Below are 14,299 nucleotides of genomic sequence, written 5' to 3'. Positions count from 1 at the left end.
CGGAAAGTATTCAGACCCCTTGACTTTTTCCACATTTTGTTACAGCACAGCCTTATTCTGAAATGGATAAAAACATTTTGATTCCTCGTCAATCTACAGTTGAAGTCGGAAGCTTCCATACACTAGCCAAAATACATTTAAACTCAGTTTTCACAATTCCTGACATTTTAATCCTGGTAACAATTCCCTGTTTTAGGTCAATTAGGATCACCACTTATTTGTAAGAATGTGGAATGTCAGAATAATAGTAGAGGATTATTTCTTTAAGCTTTTATTTCTTTCATCACGTTCCCAGTGGGTCAAGTTTACATACTCAATTAGTATTTGGTAGCATTGCCTTTTTAAATAGTTTAACTTGGGTTAAATGTTTCGGGTAGCCGTCCACAAGTTTCCCACAAGTTGGGTGAATTTTGACCCATTCCTCCTGACAGAGCTGGTGTAACTGAGTCAGGTTTGTAGTAGGCCTCCTTGCTCGCACACACTTTTTGTAGGTCTGCCTACACATTTTCTATAGGATTGAGGTCAGGGCTTTGTGATGGCCACTCCAATACCTTGACTTTGTTCCTGAAGCCATTTTCCACAACTTTGGAAGTATTGCCTGGGTCATTGTCCATTTGGAAGACCCATTTGTGACCAAGCTTTAATTTCCTATCTGATGTCTTGATGTTGCTTCAATATATCCACATAATTTTCCTGCCTCATGATGCCATCTATTTTTGTGAAGAGCACCAGTCCCTCCTGCAGCAAAGCAGCCCCACAACATGATGCTGCCACCCCCGTGCTTCATGGTTGGGATGTTCTTCGGCTTGCAAGCCTCCCCCTTTTTCCTCCAAACATAAAGATGGTCATTACGGCCAAACAGTTCTGTTTGTTTCATCAGACCAGAGGATATTTCTCCAAAAAGTACGATCTTTGTCCCATGTGCAGTTGCAAACCATAGTCTGGCTTTTTTTATGGCGGTTTTGGAGCAGTGGCTTCTTCCTTGCCTAGCGGCCTTTCAGTTTGTCGATATAGGACTCATTTTACTGTGGATTTAAGTACTTTTGTACCTGTTTCCTCCAGCATCTTCACAAGGTCCTTTGCTGTTGTTCTTGGATTGATTTGCACTTTGACACAAGTACGTTCATCTCTAGGAGACAGAACGCGTCTCCTTTGAGCAGTATGAGGCTGCGTGGTCCCATGGTATTTATACTTGCGCACTATTGTTTGTACAGATGAATGTGGTACCTTCAGGCGTTTGGAAATTGCTCCCAAGGATGAACCAGACTTGTGGAGGTCTTGGCTGATTTATTTTGATTTTCCCATGATGTCACGCAGAGGCACTGAGTTTGAAGGTAGGCCTTGAAATACACCTCCAATTGACTCAGGCTAATTGACATTTATCAGCAGCTTCTAAAGCCATATTTTCTGGAATTTTCCAAGCTGTTTAAAGGCACTGTCAACTTTGTAAGGAAACTTCTGACCCACTGGAATTGTGAAATAATCTCAACAATTGTTGGGAAAATTACGTGTCATCCACAAAGTAGATGTCCTAACCGACTTGCCAAAACTATAGTTTGTTAACAAGAAATTTGTGGAACGGTTGAGAAACAAGTTTTAATGACTCCAACCTAACTGTATGTCAACTTCTGACTTCTACTGTACACACTATACCCTATAATGACCAAGAGAAATCAGATTTTTAGAAATATTTGCTAATTTAAGTATTTAACATACCTTATTTACTTACGTATTCAGATCCTTTGAGATTTGAAATTGTGCTCATGTACATCCTTTTTCCATTGATTATTTATATTTCTACAACTTGATTGGAGTCCACCTGTGGTAAATTCAATTGTTTGGACATGATTTGGAAAGGCACACACCTGTCTATATAAGGTCCCACAGTTGACAGCGCATATCAGAGTAAAAACCAAGCCATGACATCAAAGGAATTGTCCATACAGCTCCAAGACACGATTGTTTTGAGGCACAGATCTGGGGAAGAGTACCAAAAAAATATTGCAGGTCCCCAAGGACACAGTGGCCATCATCATTCATAAATGTAAGAAGTTTGGAACCACCAAGACTCTTCCTAGAGCTGGCCGCCCGGCCAAATTGAGAAATTGGGGGAGAAGGGCCTTGGTCACGGAGGTGACCAAGAACCCGATGGTCACTGACAGAGCTCTGGATTTCCTCTGTGGTGATGGGAGAACCTTCCAGAAGGACAACCATCTCTGCAGTACTCCACCATTCAGGCCTTTATGGTGGAGTGGCCAGACGGAAGCCACTCCTCAGTAAGAGGCACACGACAGCCCGCTTGGAGTTTGCGAGAAGTCAGGATCGAGGAATAGATGAACGGAGCCAAGTACAGAGAGATTCTTGACACAAATCTGCTCCAGAGCCCTCAGACTGGGGCGAAGGTTCACCTCCCAACAGGACAACGACCCTAAGCACACAGCCAAGACAATGCAGGAGTGGCTTTGGGACATGTCTCTGAATGTCCTTGAGTGGCCCAGCCAGAGCCCAGACTTGAACCCGATCGAGAGTCTTTGGAGAAACCTGAAAATAGCTGTGCAGAGACGCTCCCCATCCAACCTGACAGAATTGAGAGGATCTGCAGAGAAGAATGGGAGAAACTCCCAAATAAAGGTGTGCCAAGCTTGTAGCATCATACCTAAGAAGACTCAAGGCTGTAATTGTAAAATTAAGTACTGAGTAAAGGGTCTGAATACTTATGTAAATGTTATATTTGCAAACGTGTCTAAAAAAACTTGTTTTTGCTTTGTCATTATGGGGTATTGTGTGTAGATGAATGAGGAAAATAACTAATAATGTTTAGAAAAAGGCTGTAATGTAAGAAATTGTGGGAAAAGTCAAAGGGTCTGAGAACTTCAGAATGCACTGTGTTAGTAATGACAGCCTGTCCTTTATTGTCTTGTATGGTGATGTTGTTGGGATGCCAGATTTGGGGCCTATGGGAGCAGCTGCTCTAGATGACTGATTACTAGGTGGAAAGCACCTGCAAGTAAGGCTAGCGGGCAGATACATTGAATGGCTTTACATTCATATTTTTATTAGGCAAGGCAGTTAAGATCAAATTCTTATTTACAATGACGGCCTACCAAAAGGCAAAGGGCTCTTGCAGGGACGGGAGCTGGGATTAAAAATATAGGACAAAACACATCATGACGATACAACACAACACTACATAAAGAGAGTCCTAAGACAACATAGCATGGTAGCAACACCACATGAAAACAACATGGCGGAAACACATGGCAGCAGCACAACATGGTACAAACATTATTGGGCACATAACGAGGTAGTATGTAGTAATTTGGTGGCTGCTTATTTCTTGCATATCCTAACTCCCCATTAGACACGTACAGGGAGAGGGTTCACCATTGGGGTTAAGTGCCTTGCTGAAGGGCACAGCTCCTGGATTCGAACCAGCGACCCAATGTGCTAACCTCAAGGCTACTGGTCCATTAGTCCTCAGGGGCACCTCTCCACCCGGCCAGAGGCGTCCCACTCACACAGCAACAGGGCAATCCGTCCTGTGAGGGTTTTACATTTACTGAAGAACAACCTATTGTCTTTACGGTTAATGCTTTTGTTGTAACACCTGCTCCAGAGGCGGGCCGACACCAGCCGTGTGTGCACATTGAGCAGGGTGCTACATAAGCGTCGTTGCCATAGGCAACATGCAGAGGCGAGTCAAAACAAGGTCTGGATGGGGAGTTGAGCCGGCTCCACAGTCGTTGAGATTGCTTTATGATCCCTGCTTTTCATGAACGATTTGAATGTGCTTGTGTATCTCTTTATCTATTTTCCGTGGGCTATCCCATCCAAACTAGCATACTAATTTGAAGGCACTGTACAGACCATGAAATAGATATGTTATTTGTTTGATTGTCTGTTCCACAGCCATATAATTTTAAAAAGCCAGTTAGGAGTTTGGCTAAAACAAAATTGAAAGATATTTGCTGTGATACACGGATTACTTTGTAGTGCCCTTTTATCTCATCTGCCAGCTATCACTAATGACAAAAATCTGTCAGAAGAATTTAAAAAATGGACTGAAAATAGTCCATCCTGAAGTTTTTGATATATAATGTATTAGTGAAGGTCTTGTGAAGGTTTTAAAGTAACTAAACAACAACCTGTTGTCTTTATGGTTAATAATTGTGTTGTAACACCAGCTCCAGAGGCGGGCCGACGCAGGCTGTGTGTCTGCTGAACAAGCTGCTACATCAGCGTTGTTGCCACGGGCAACATGCAGAGAGGCCAGTCAAAACAAGGTCTCAAAGGGGGAGTTGAGCCAGCTCCACAGTTTCGTTGAGATTTCTGTATGAAAAAATTTGAATATGAACGATTTGAATATGCTTGGGTATCTCTGTCGATTTTCCGTAGGCTATCTTAACCAAACTAGTCATACTGTTTTGGAGGCACTATACAGATTATGAGATAAATATACTGAATGAAGATATGAACACAACATGCAACAATTTCAAAGATTTTACTGAGTTACAGTTCATAAAAGTAAATCAGTCAATTGAAATAAATGAATTAGGCCCTAATCTATTGATTTCACATGACTGGGAATACAGATACCTAAAAAAAAACTAAAAAAACAGTCAGTATCTGGTGTGACCACCATTTGCCTCATGAAGCACGACACATCTCCTTCACGTTAAGTTGGTCAGGTTGTTGATTGTGGCCTGCGGAATGTTGTCCTACTCCTCTTCAATGGCTGTGCGAAGATGCTGGATATTGGCAGGAACTGGAATACGCTGTTGAACACATCGATCCAGAGCATCCCAAACATGCTCAATGGGTGACACTGGTGAGTATGCAGGCCACTGGGACATTTTCAGCTTCCAGGAATTGTATACAGATCCTTGCGACATGGGGCCGTGCATTACAATGCTGAAACATGAGAATGGCGGTGGTGGCGGATGAATGGTACGACATTGGGCCTCAGGATCTCGTCACGGTATCTCTGTGCATTCAAATTGCCATCGATAAAATGCAATTGTGTTCGTTGTCCTTAGCTTATGCCTGCCCATACCATAACCCCACCGCCACCATGGGGCACTCTGTTCATGACGTTGACATCAGCAAACCGCTCGCCCACACAATGCCACACAACGTGGTCTGAGGTTGTGAGGCCGGTTGGACGTACTACCAAATTCTCTAAAACAAAGTTTGCGGCTGCTTTTGGTAGAGAAATTAACATTCAATTATCTGGCAACAGCTCTGGTGGACATTCCTGCAGTCAGCATGGCAATTGCACGCTCCCTCAAAACTTGAGACATCTGTGGCATTGTGTTGTGTGACAAAACTGCACATTTTAGAGTGGCCTTGTATTGTCTCCAGCAAAGGTATATCTGTATAATGATCATGATGTTTAATCAACTTCTTGATATGCCACACCTGTCAGGTGTATGGGTTATCTTGGCAAATGATAAATGCTCACTAACAGGGATGCAAACAAATTTGAGAGAAATAAGCTTTTTGTGCGAATAGAAAAATCCTGGCTTCTTAGTAGCTCAGTAGCTCTACCATCAGACGGTGTCAGGGGGGAAGTGATAACATGATCTATGACCTCTCCACTGGTGACATGGCAGTATGTGTGTCTCCTGTAGACGGGGGATGGAGGGGGGGCTGACTGGGGTCTCATATTACGCCGGTGGGCCTCCCTGGACATTCTGTGACTTCGGCATGAGTCATCCTCTCCAACGGACCGACATCTGTGTGTTTGTGTACATACACGTGTCAATCCATGTCTCTGTGTGGATTTTATTGTCCCCAGCACAAGGTGCACCTGTGTAATGAACATGCTGTTTAACCAGCTTCTTGATATGCCACACCTGTCAGGTGGATTATCTTGGCAAAGGAGAAATGCTCACTAACAGGGATTAAAACAAATTTGTGCACAACATTTGAGAGATAAGCTTTTTGTGCAAATAAAGAAATTCTTGGAATCTTTTATTTCAGCTCATGAAACACGGGACCAACACTTTACCTGTTGCGTTCATATTTTTTTTCATATAATATAATTTTTAAAAGTTAGTTAGTAGTTTGGCTGAAAGCAAATCACTATTTCTTCACATGTTTTGTATCAACATTTTTGGGAATCATGGACAGCACATTGTAATTGCAATAACATTTTATGAAGGTTATAATTTATTCTGTTTTGTTCTGCAAGCCCAGGCAATACAAGTGTTGCAAGCATAGCCGCAGGAAGCAGTTTTGGGGTGGGGGTGCTGAGGGGATGCAGATTTCTATATAGGTCTGCAAATAAAGGACTAGCAAAGACCCAGTGCACTACTTTTGTGAAGAAATGTCATTAAATGCATTTGTGTGTTTACCAGCATTTGTAACTTGAGTCTGATAATTATCTGTATAAAACAGTTAATCTGTTAATACTTGTGGAATATAAAAATACATTTTTATAATACTTTGCAAATGCAACTTATTTCTATGTGAAAACTGAAATGGTCTATTCATTTCTTTTCCATTTTAGTAGATGCTCTTATCCAGAGCAACTTACAGCAGTGAGTGCATACCTTTTCGTACTGGTCCCCCATGGGAATCAAACCCACAACCCTAGCATTGCAAACACCATGCTCTACCAACTGAGCCACATCATCACAAACCACTTAATGTCTCAATGTACTCAATTACTGTATTGGTCATTGTTTTTCTTCATGGTGATGGAAAGTCTACGGGTACAAAACCTAGATGACCAGCCTGTGTACAATGCAGTAATTTACATTAAGTGTTTCTTAAGAATGGTAAATGAATACTTCACAAAAAGTGGTTGTTTTCCATGTTATTCCATTTGAATGATAATCACAGAGAAAGGGACAGGGCAACAACTCTTACAATTCCAACTATTGAATCTAGCAGGATACTGTTCTTAATTATAAACTGGGTGGTTCGAGCCCTAAATGCTGATTGGCTGACAGCAGTGGTATATTTAAGCAATAATGCCCGAGGAGGTGTGGTATATGGCCAATATACAATGGCTAAAGACTGTTCATATGCGTGACGCAACACAGAGTGCCTGGACACAGCCCTTAGCCATGGTATCCCCGAGGTGCCTTATTGCTGTTATGAACAGGTTTCCAACGTAATTAGAGCAGTAAAAATAAACATTTTGTCATACCTGTGATATACGGTCTGTTATAAACTGGGTGGGTCGAGCCCTGAATGCTGATTGGCTGACAGTGGTGGTATATCATACTGTATATCACGGGTATGACAAAACATTTATTTTTACTGCTCTAATTATGTTGGTAACCAGTTTAGAATAGCAATAAGGCACCTCAGGGGGTTTTGGTATATGGCCAGTATACCACAGCTAAAGGCTGTATCCAGGCACTCTGCGTTGCATCATCCATAAGAACAACCCTCAGCCGTGGTATATTGGCCATATACCACACCCTTGCCAAAGCATAAATGCTGAACAAAATTGCTTGGCTACAGTTGTTTAGATTGGTCTGCTAATACTAGTAAAGGCCCAGTGCACTACTTTTGTGATTAAAAAAATATTTTGGTTTATTGCAAGCACCCTCAGCACCCCTGCTTCCCGCAGCTGTGGATGCAAGGCTCTGCACTTTGACCAAAGGCGCATGCCGCACAGAGAGCGCAGCAGGCATCCTTCCTCCATCAAGACTCCTCTCTGAAACCCTGCCCACATTTGTATTGTTTGCTCTGCAGAGGACATCACGCCTTTACATATTCTTCCCTCTCGTCCTCCTCTCTTCATCCTACTCCAGCACTCAAGCAATCAAAAAGACTGAAGAGTCAAAGGGATCAACGATCGCTGAACACCGAGGAAAGCGGTCAGTTTTGTAGACTTGGCTGCACCAATAGCACATTGCTATATTCGTGGTCGACTTTCTCCTCCCAGCACCCCAGCACTCTTGTGTGAGAATTACAGCGATTGTCCAGCTGGTCACTAGCCTTGGAAAAGCTGTTGTCCGAATACTGCGCGGAAAGAGGGTGGCGAAAAAGAGCGAGTAGGCTGAAGATACAAGTTTGTTGGAAAATAATCTATATTTCATTTGGAACATTTTTAAGTTTAGTTCACAATGTCTCTGTCTGTACCCCATAATGGAATCAAGGCGGATAACGAACCCGTTATCGAGCTCTTTGTGAAGGTACGTCCCTGAATAGATTGTCCAGTAGCAGGCTCTCTTTCGGCCGTCGCATTCGGCATTGAGAAAAGTTTAGTTTGTTAATGATCAATATTCTTCTGAATAACAAGTTAGCATAATTATTATTAAGCCTAAATTGATATATTTAGTAGTTTGTGGATTTATCAGTAGAAAAATATATACTTTTATTTATTGGAGTGCGTAGGACAGTTACAAAAGTGGGCTGTCCTTATTTATGTACCATTTGGTTGTAGTTATATTGCTGCCATTTGCTTGCAAAAACGGTTGCCTGGAGAAGCGTAGTTTACTGTACATAGGTCTACACAAGTCAACGAGTCTTGCAAATAACATGGTGATAAGTTTGCCCAAGCGTTTTAAGATTTGTCACAATTTCAGTAGGTTCATTTAAAAAAAATAGAAACTTCCCAATGTGTGGCCATGTGGTTTTATGTCAGACGTGTAGGGCGGATACCACGGCCCTCTTCTCCCATCATAAGAGGGAGAGGAAGAAAAAAGCATCTCCCCTTTCAAGTGTGTCTTGATTTGGTACACATTTTTTTAATGAATAAGCTTGAATTGTAAATGTAATTGAAAGTTCAGCAATAGCCCTTAAATCAGCGGAACATTGTTGCATTCAATCAATCGATCAACCATACATTGTAGCACGGTTTGGTCGCATTGGGGTCAAAATAATTGCTGCCCTAGACTTAAATACAGGATTCCGGTCGTGGGATATCTGGGAGCTTAGTTGTTATTTTGTTATGTCGAGGCATACTTGAAAGGGGGATGAAACTTGTGATATTTGTCAATTGGAGAGAGAATGAATATCTATACAACTACTATCATATGTTTATTATTAGGTCCTGCTTAGGCTGATAGTGATGGTGGTGTGGTGCAAATAAATGCAACAAAACAGACTTTCCCCTCAAGTTTATAAGAAGTCGGAGAGTAAACTTCTGAAATGTACACAGGAAAGGGAAAGAAGCATTTGGCTCCCACAATATTCTCCCTCACCAAGTCTGATAGAATGAGGATACCTCCCCCTTCTTAGTTGGCATACATTAGCGATGAAGTAATACAGCTTGTAGTGTATGTGAGGAAGCTCTTTGAACTTGCATTTCGATCAATCTAAAGTTACTCATTTTAAAAAAGGTATATGAACTAGACTAGAAAGTTCGGGACATCAGACTGATATCTGACTTAGAGTAGGACTGAAATATTTTATAAACTCCCATTAACCCTGTTTGTGATCTGTAAATGCTTTTCATTTTCTTCTGCCAGTTGCTTGGCAGAGCGGGAAACGAGCGGGAGAGGGAAAACAGGACGAGGGGGTGTGACCCCGGGGGAATGGAGGGGTGAGAGGGTTTGGGGGCCTGAATTCAATTAGGGGAAAAACGTCAGAGGCCTTTTGCCTGCAAACAAGCTTTAATGGTGATGTAAACTCACTGCCCCCCTCCAAGCAGTGTTTCACTAGTGATTATGATAATCACTGGTTATGATGCTGCTGACAGTGAGATCTTGATACATGTGTCTATTTTCTGCATGAAATGGGTGAATGGCAATAGACAGACTCACGATCTGTCAGATCGTTAACGTTTTGTAATATGACTGCAGTTATGGCGGACACAGGATCTGGCAGTCTGCCTTCTTCATCGGCCTGTGTGAGAAAGGAGACGGAGACAACTCTAGACCTAATTGTTGTCACAGATTGGTCAAAAACTCTTTGCCTTCTGTTCGGTGCTTGGGTTCATTAGACAGATGGGATCTCTCTCTTTCTCTCTCTTTATCCTCCTTTGTTCTCATCTACTGACACAGAGGTGATCTTCAGCGTCCAGGAGAGAAGCCTTTGTTGAGGGAGGATGAGTGTTTTGTATTGATAATGCTGGACTGTTTGCCTTTGGCCACTGGGCTTTCACTGCATAACAGAAGACAGTGTGGTGTTAGCGACAGCCAGCTACGGCTAGCTAGCTACCTCAGAGTGAGCCACCCCTCGCATTCAGGAGCAGTTACATCATCCCTGGTGACGCCACACATGTGGCTACAACCACTCTCCCGCACCTCTCCCTCTGTTACTGGGTTGTGTGATCTTTCTCTGCTGCACTTGTGTACACAAGATCTTCCCCCATTGTCCGGGTGTGTGAAACATAGTAAACTAAAATCCAAATGCTAATTTGAGTGTCCGGGATTTTCTACTCACACTGTTTACTGTTGGTTTAGCCAGGAGTCTATGGAAATTGTTTGGATTGTAGAAGTGAGTTCAGACCTCAAGGTTTTATAGATGCGGAATTGCAGAATTAACCTGACGTCAATTTAACCCTTGATCCCCTGCAGATTAATTATTGTTTTACAGTAGGCCTACATATACAAGGAGCAGCAGTGCTAGCTGGCATGTTGAGGAATGTGAATTCTAATTAAATGGTGTTCATCTCAGTTGGCTCTTGATTCCTCCTCATAGCAGTCAAATAGGTAGTTAGTAATGTCTGCCATCTGTTTGCTCATATGAGACAGTTGGTTTGCAAACTGTAATTGGGATATCTGGCCAAGAGAAAGTTGAACTGCACATGGTTATGCAGAATGATACCCAGCCTGAGATTTTAATGAAGGCTTGAAGACTCCATTGGTGTCATTTTGATGGCTCAAATCCCATCTGACCCCTACTGTACCCATCCAGCCCTACCATACCTCAGGCTGAATCATCCCTCCTGACTACCCTCCCTGGAAGTGTGGTCACTTTTCCTTGATGACTCATATTATCTTGAGACTCAGGGCATTGGCCATTTATAGGCAGACAAATGCACAATGGCCACTCAATCACCCAGCACTCATATACCTTAGTTACTGAATGAAACATGAAGCAATACAGATGACTCCATAGATGAAACCAGAAATGACATGCTTTCAATCTTTAGTTTGTATGTTACCTTTGTATGCTGTCTCTCTGCCAGCAAGTTTGCCAAGGGCGAAGCTATTTCATGCTGGGATAAAGGCACAACTCCACCGCCTATCAATAATGACAACAGTGACAATACACATCGGAAGTAATCTACTATGTCCCTGTCTGTGTTATGTGCTGCTGGAGAGAGTCACACGGACACCATGGCAACAGAGCCCAATAATGTACCATTCACTGCTTTTTAAAGAACACCTACAGGGATGTCTTCCCAGGATAACATCCTGAAGGTCAGCACACTTCTCCCTCAGTCTCAGACCAGAGAGATGTCACGGAAAGAGCTGCTCATGTCCTGCACTTCTCTCCCAGTACTGTCTCCGTGTCTAAATGTCTCTGTATTTGTAAACTCAGAAAAAAAAGAAACGTCCCTTTTTCAGGACCCTGTCTTTCAAAGATAATTAGTAAAAATCTAAATAACTTCACAGATCTTCATTGTAAAGGGTTTAAACACTGTTTCCCATGCTTGTTCAATGAACCATGAACAATTAATGAACATGCACCTGTGGAATGGTCGTTAAGACACTAACAGCTTACAGATGGTAGTCAATTAAGGTCACAGTTATGAAAACCTAGGACACTAAAGAGGCCTTTCTACTGACTCTGAAAAACACCAAAAGAAAGATGCCCAGGGTCCCTGCTCATCCGCGTGAACGTGCCTTAGTCATGCTGCAAGTAGGCATGAGGACTGCAGATGTGGCCAGGGCAATAAATTGCAATGTCCGTACAGGGAGACAGGACGGACAGCTGATCGGCTGATACACCGAGGCCTGTACTCTGGAGCAGGGTCGATTTGGAGGTAGAGGGTTTGTCATGGTCTGGGGCGGTGTGTCACAGCATCATCGGACTGAGCTTGTTGTCATTGCAGGCAATCTCAACGCTGTGCGTTACAGGGAAGACATCCTCCTCCCTTATGTGGTACCCTTCCTGCAGGCTCATCCTGACATGACCCTCCAGCATGACAATGCCACCAGCCATACTGCTCATTCTGTGCGTGATTTCATGCAAGACAGGAATATCAGTGTTCTACCATGGCCAGCAAAGAGCCCAGATCTCAATCCCATTGAGCACGTCTGGGACCTGTTGGATCGGAGGGTGAGGGCTAGGGCCATTCCCCCCAGAAATGTCCGGAAACTTGCAGGTACCTTGGTGGAAGAGTGACGGTAACATCTCACAGCAAGAATTGGCAAATCTGGTGCAGTCCATGAGGAGCATATGCACTGCAGTACTTAATGCAGCTGGTGGCCACACCAGATACTGACTGTTACTTTTGATTTTGACCCCCCCCCCCCTTTGTTAAGGGACACATTGTTCAATTTCTGTTAGTCACAGGTCTGTGGAACTTGTTCAGTTTATGTCTCAGTTGTTGAATCTTGTTATGTTCATACAAATATTTACACATGTTAAGTTTGCTGAAAATTAACGCAGTTGACAGTGAGAGGACATTTCTTTTCTTGCTGAGTGTATTTGTATTTCTCATGGTTCCCCATTAGCTGCTGCCAAAGCAGCAGATACTCTTCCTGGGGTCCAGCAAAATTAAGGGAGTTTATACAATTTTAAAAACATTACAATACATTCACAGATTTCACAACACACTGCGTGCCCTCAGGCCCCTACTCCACCACTAAAACGTATCTACAGTGCTAAATCCATGTGTATGTATAGTGTGTATGTTATCGTGTGTGTGTGTGTGTATGCATGGGTGTCCGAGCTGTGTGCCAGTAGTTTAGACAGACAGCTCGGTGCATTCAACATGTCAGTACCTCTCATAAATAAAAGTAGTGATGAAGTCAATCTCTCCTCCACTTTCAGCCAGGAGAGATTGACATGCATAATATTAATATTAGCTCTCTGTGTGCATCCAAGGGTCAGCCGTGCTGCCCTGTTCTTAGCCAATTGCAATTTTCCTAAGTCCTTTTTTGTGGCACTTGACCACACGACTGAACCGTAGTCAAGGTGTGACAAAACTAGGGCCTGTAGGACCTGCCTTGTTGATGGTGTTGTTAAGAAGGCAGATCATCGCTTTATTATAGACAGACTTCTCCCCATCTTAGCTACTAATGCATCAATATGTTTTGACCATGACAGTTTACAATCTAGGGTTACTCCAAGCAGTTTAGTCATCTCAACTTGCTCAATTTCAACATTTTTTAGTACAAGATTTTGTTGAGGTTTAGGGTTTGGTGAGTGTTTTGTTCCAAATACAATGTTTTTAGTTTTATAAATATTTAGGGCTAACTTGTTCCTTGCCACCCACTCTGAAACTAACTGCAGCTCTTTGTTGAGTGTTGCAGGCATTTCAGTCTCTGTAGTAGCTGACGTGTATAGCGTTGAGTCATTCTCATACATAGAGACTATCTATGGCTTTACTCAAAGTCAGTGGCATGTCGTTAGTAAAAATTGATAAAAGCAAGGGGCCTGAACAGCTACCCTGGGGAATTCCTGACTCTAACTTGATTATATTTGAGAGGATTCCATTAAAGAACACCCTCTGTGTTCTGTTAGACAAGTAACTCTTTATCTACATTACAGTAGGGGGTGTAAAGCCATTACACATACATTTTTTTTCCAGCAGCAGACTATGATCGATAATGTCAAAAGCTGCACTGAAGTCTAACAAGACAGCCCCCACAATCATTTTGTCATCAACTTCTCTCAGCCAATCATCAGTCATTTGTGTAAGTGCTGTGCTTGTTGAGTGTCCTTCCCTATAAGCATGCTGAAATTATGTTGTCAATTTGTTTACTGTTAAATAGCACATTGCATGTGACTCCATGTAATGTGAGATCTTCCATCAAAGGTTAATAATAGTTTGGCATGAGAATTATTAGGAACATATTTGAATAGCTTGAATATGTTTTGTTTAATCTTTGCCTCTGCTTAGTCATGCATTATGTTGTAAGATCCAGTTAAAACACCATCAATAAACGGAACTGTTTTTTGGCCTCACAAGTATATTCTAGTATTAACTTGCCCTCAACCTTTTTTTCTGCATGTCAATCTTAATTTGCCCCTGAATCTTTCAGCGTAAAGACATTCTTTCTACCCCGGGGTGACAATTTGAAGCCAATTGAGAGTAGCCAGTTTTTATAGTCAAATCAATATAGCAGTTTATTCTCCCCAAGCACTATTGTACTGCTGCAGTCAGCATCATGAGTTAGGGGACAAAGATTAATGGTCTGTTGTTGTGTAGCGCTGCTGT

General features: G+C 42.5%; 1 protein-coding gene across 4 annotated transcripts in view; it reads left to right on the top strand.

Annotated features, from left to right (window-relative positions):
• Positions 1-7,656: 7,656 nt before the first annotated feature.
• Positions 7,657-14,299, top strand: part of LOC112261922 (chloride intracellular channel protein 4) — a 29,233-nt gene continuing 22,590 nt past the window's right edge. For 2 of the 4 annotated variants that reach the window (XM_042330069.1, XM_024437569.2), the window contains exon 1: positions 7,662-8,153. Coding sequence is in view for 1 of the 4 variants with exons in the window: in XM_024437568.2 (XP_024293336.1) it covers positions 8,085-8,153 (69 nt within the window). In the remaining 3 variants the exon portion in view is untranslated. Of the gene's footprint in view, positions 8,154-14,299 lie in introns of all 4 variants that reach the window. The other 2 variants (XM_024437567.2, XM_024437568.2) reach the window with 2 other exon arrangements.

Source organism: Oncorhynchus tshawytscha, linkage group LG11 (assembly GCF_018296145.1).
Source record: "Oncorhynchus tshawytscha isolate Ot180627B linkage group LG11, Otsh_v2.0, whole genome shotgun sequence".
NCBI classification, from domain to species: domain Eukaryota; kingdom Metazoa; phylum Chordata; class Actinopteri; order Salmoniformes; family Salmonidae; genus Oncorhynchus; species Oncorhynchus tshawytscha.
This window is presented reverse-complemented; position numbering and strand designations above follow the sequence as displayed.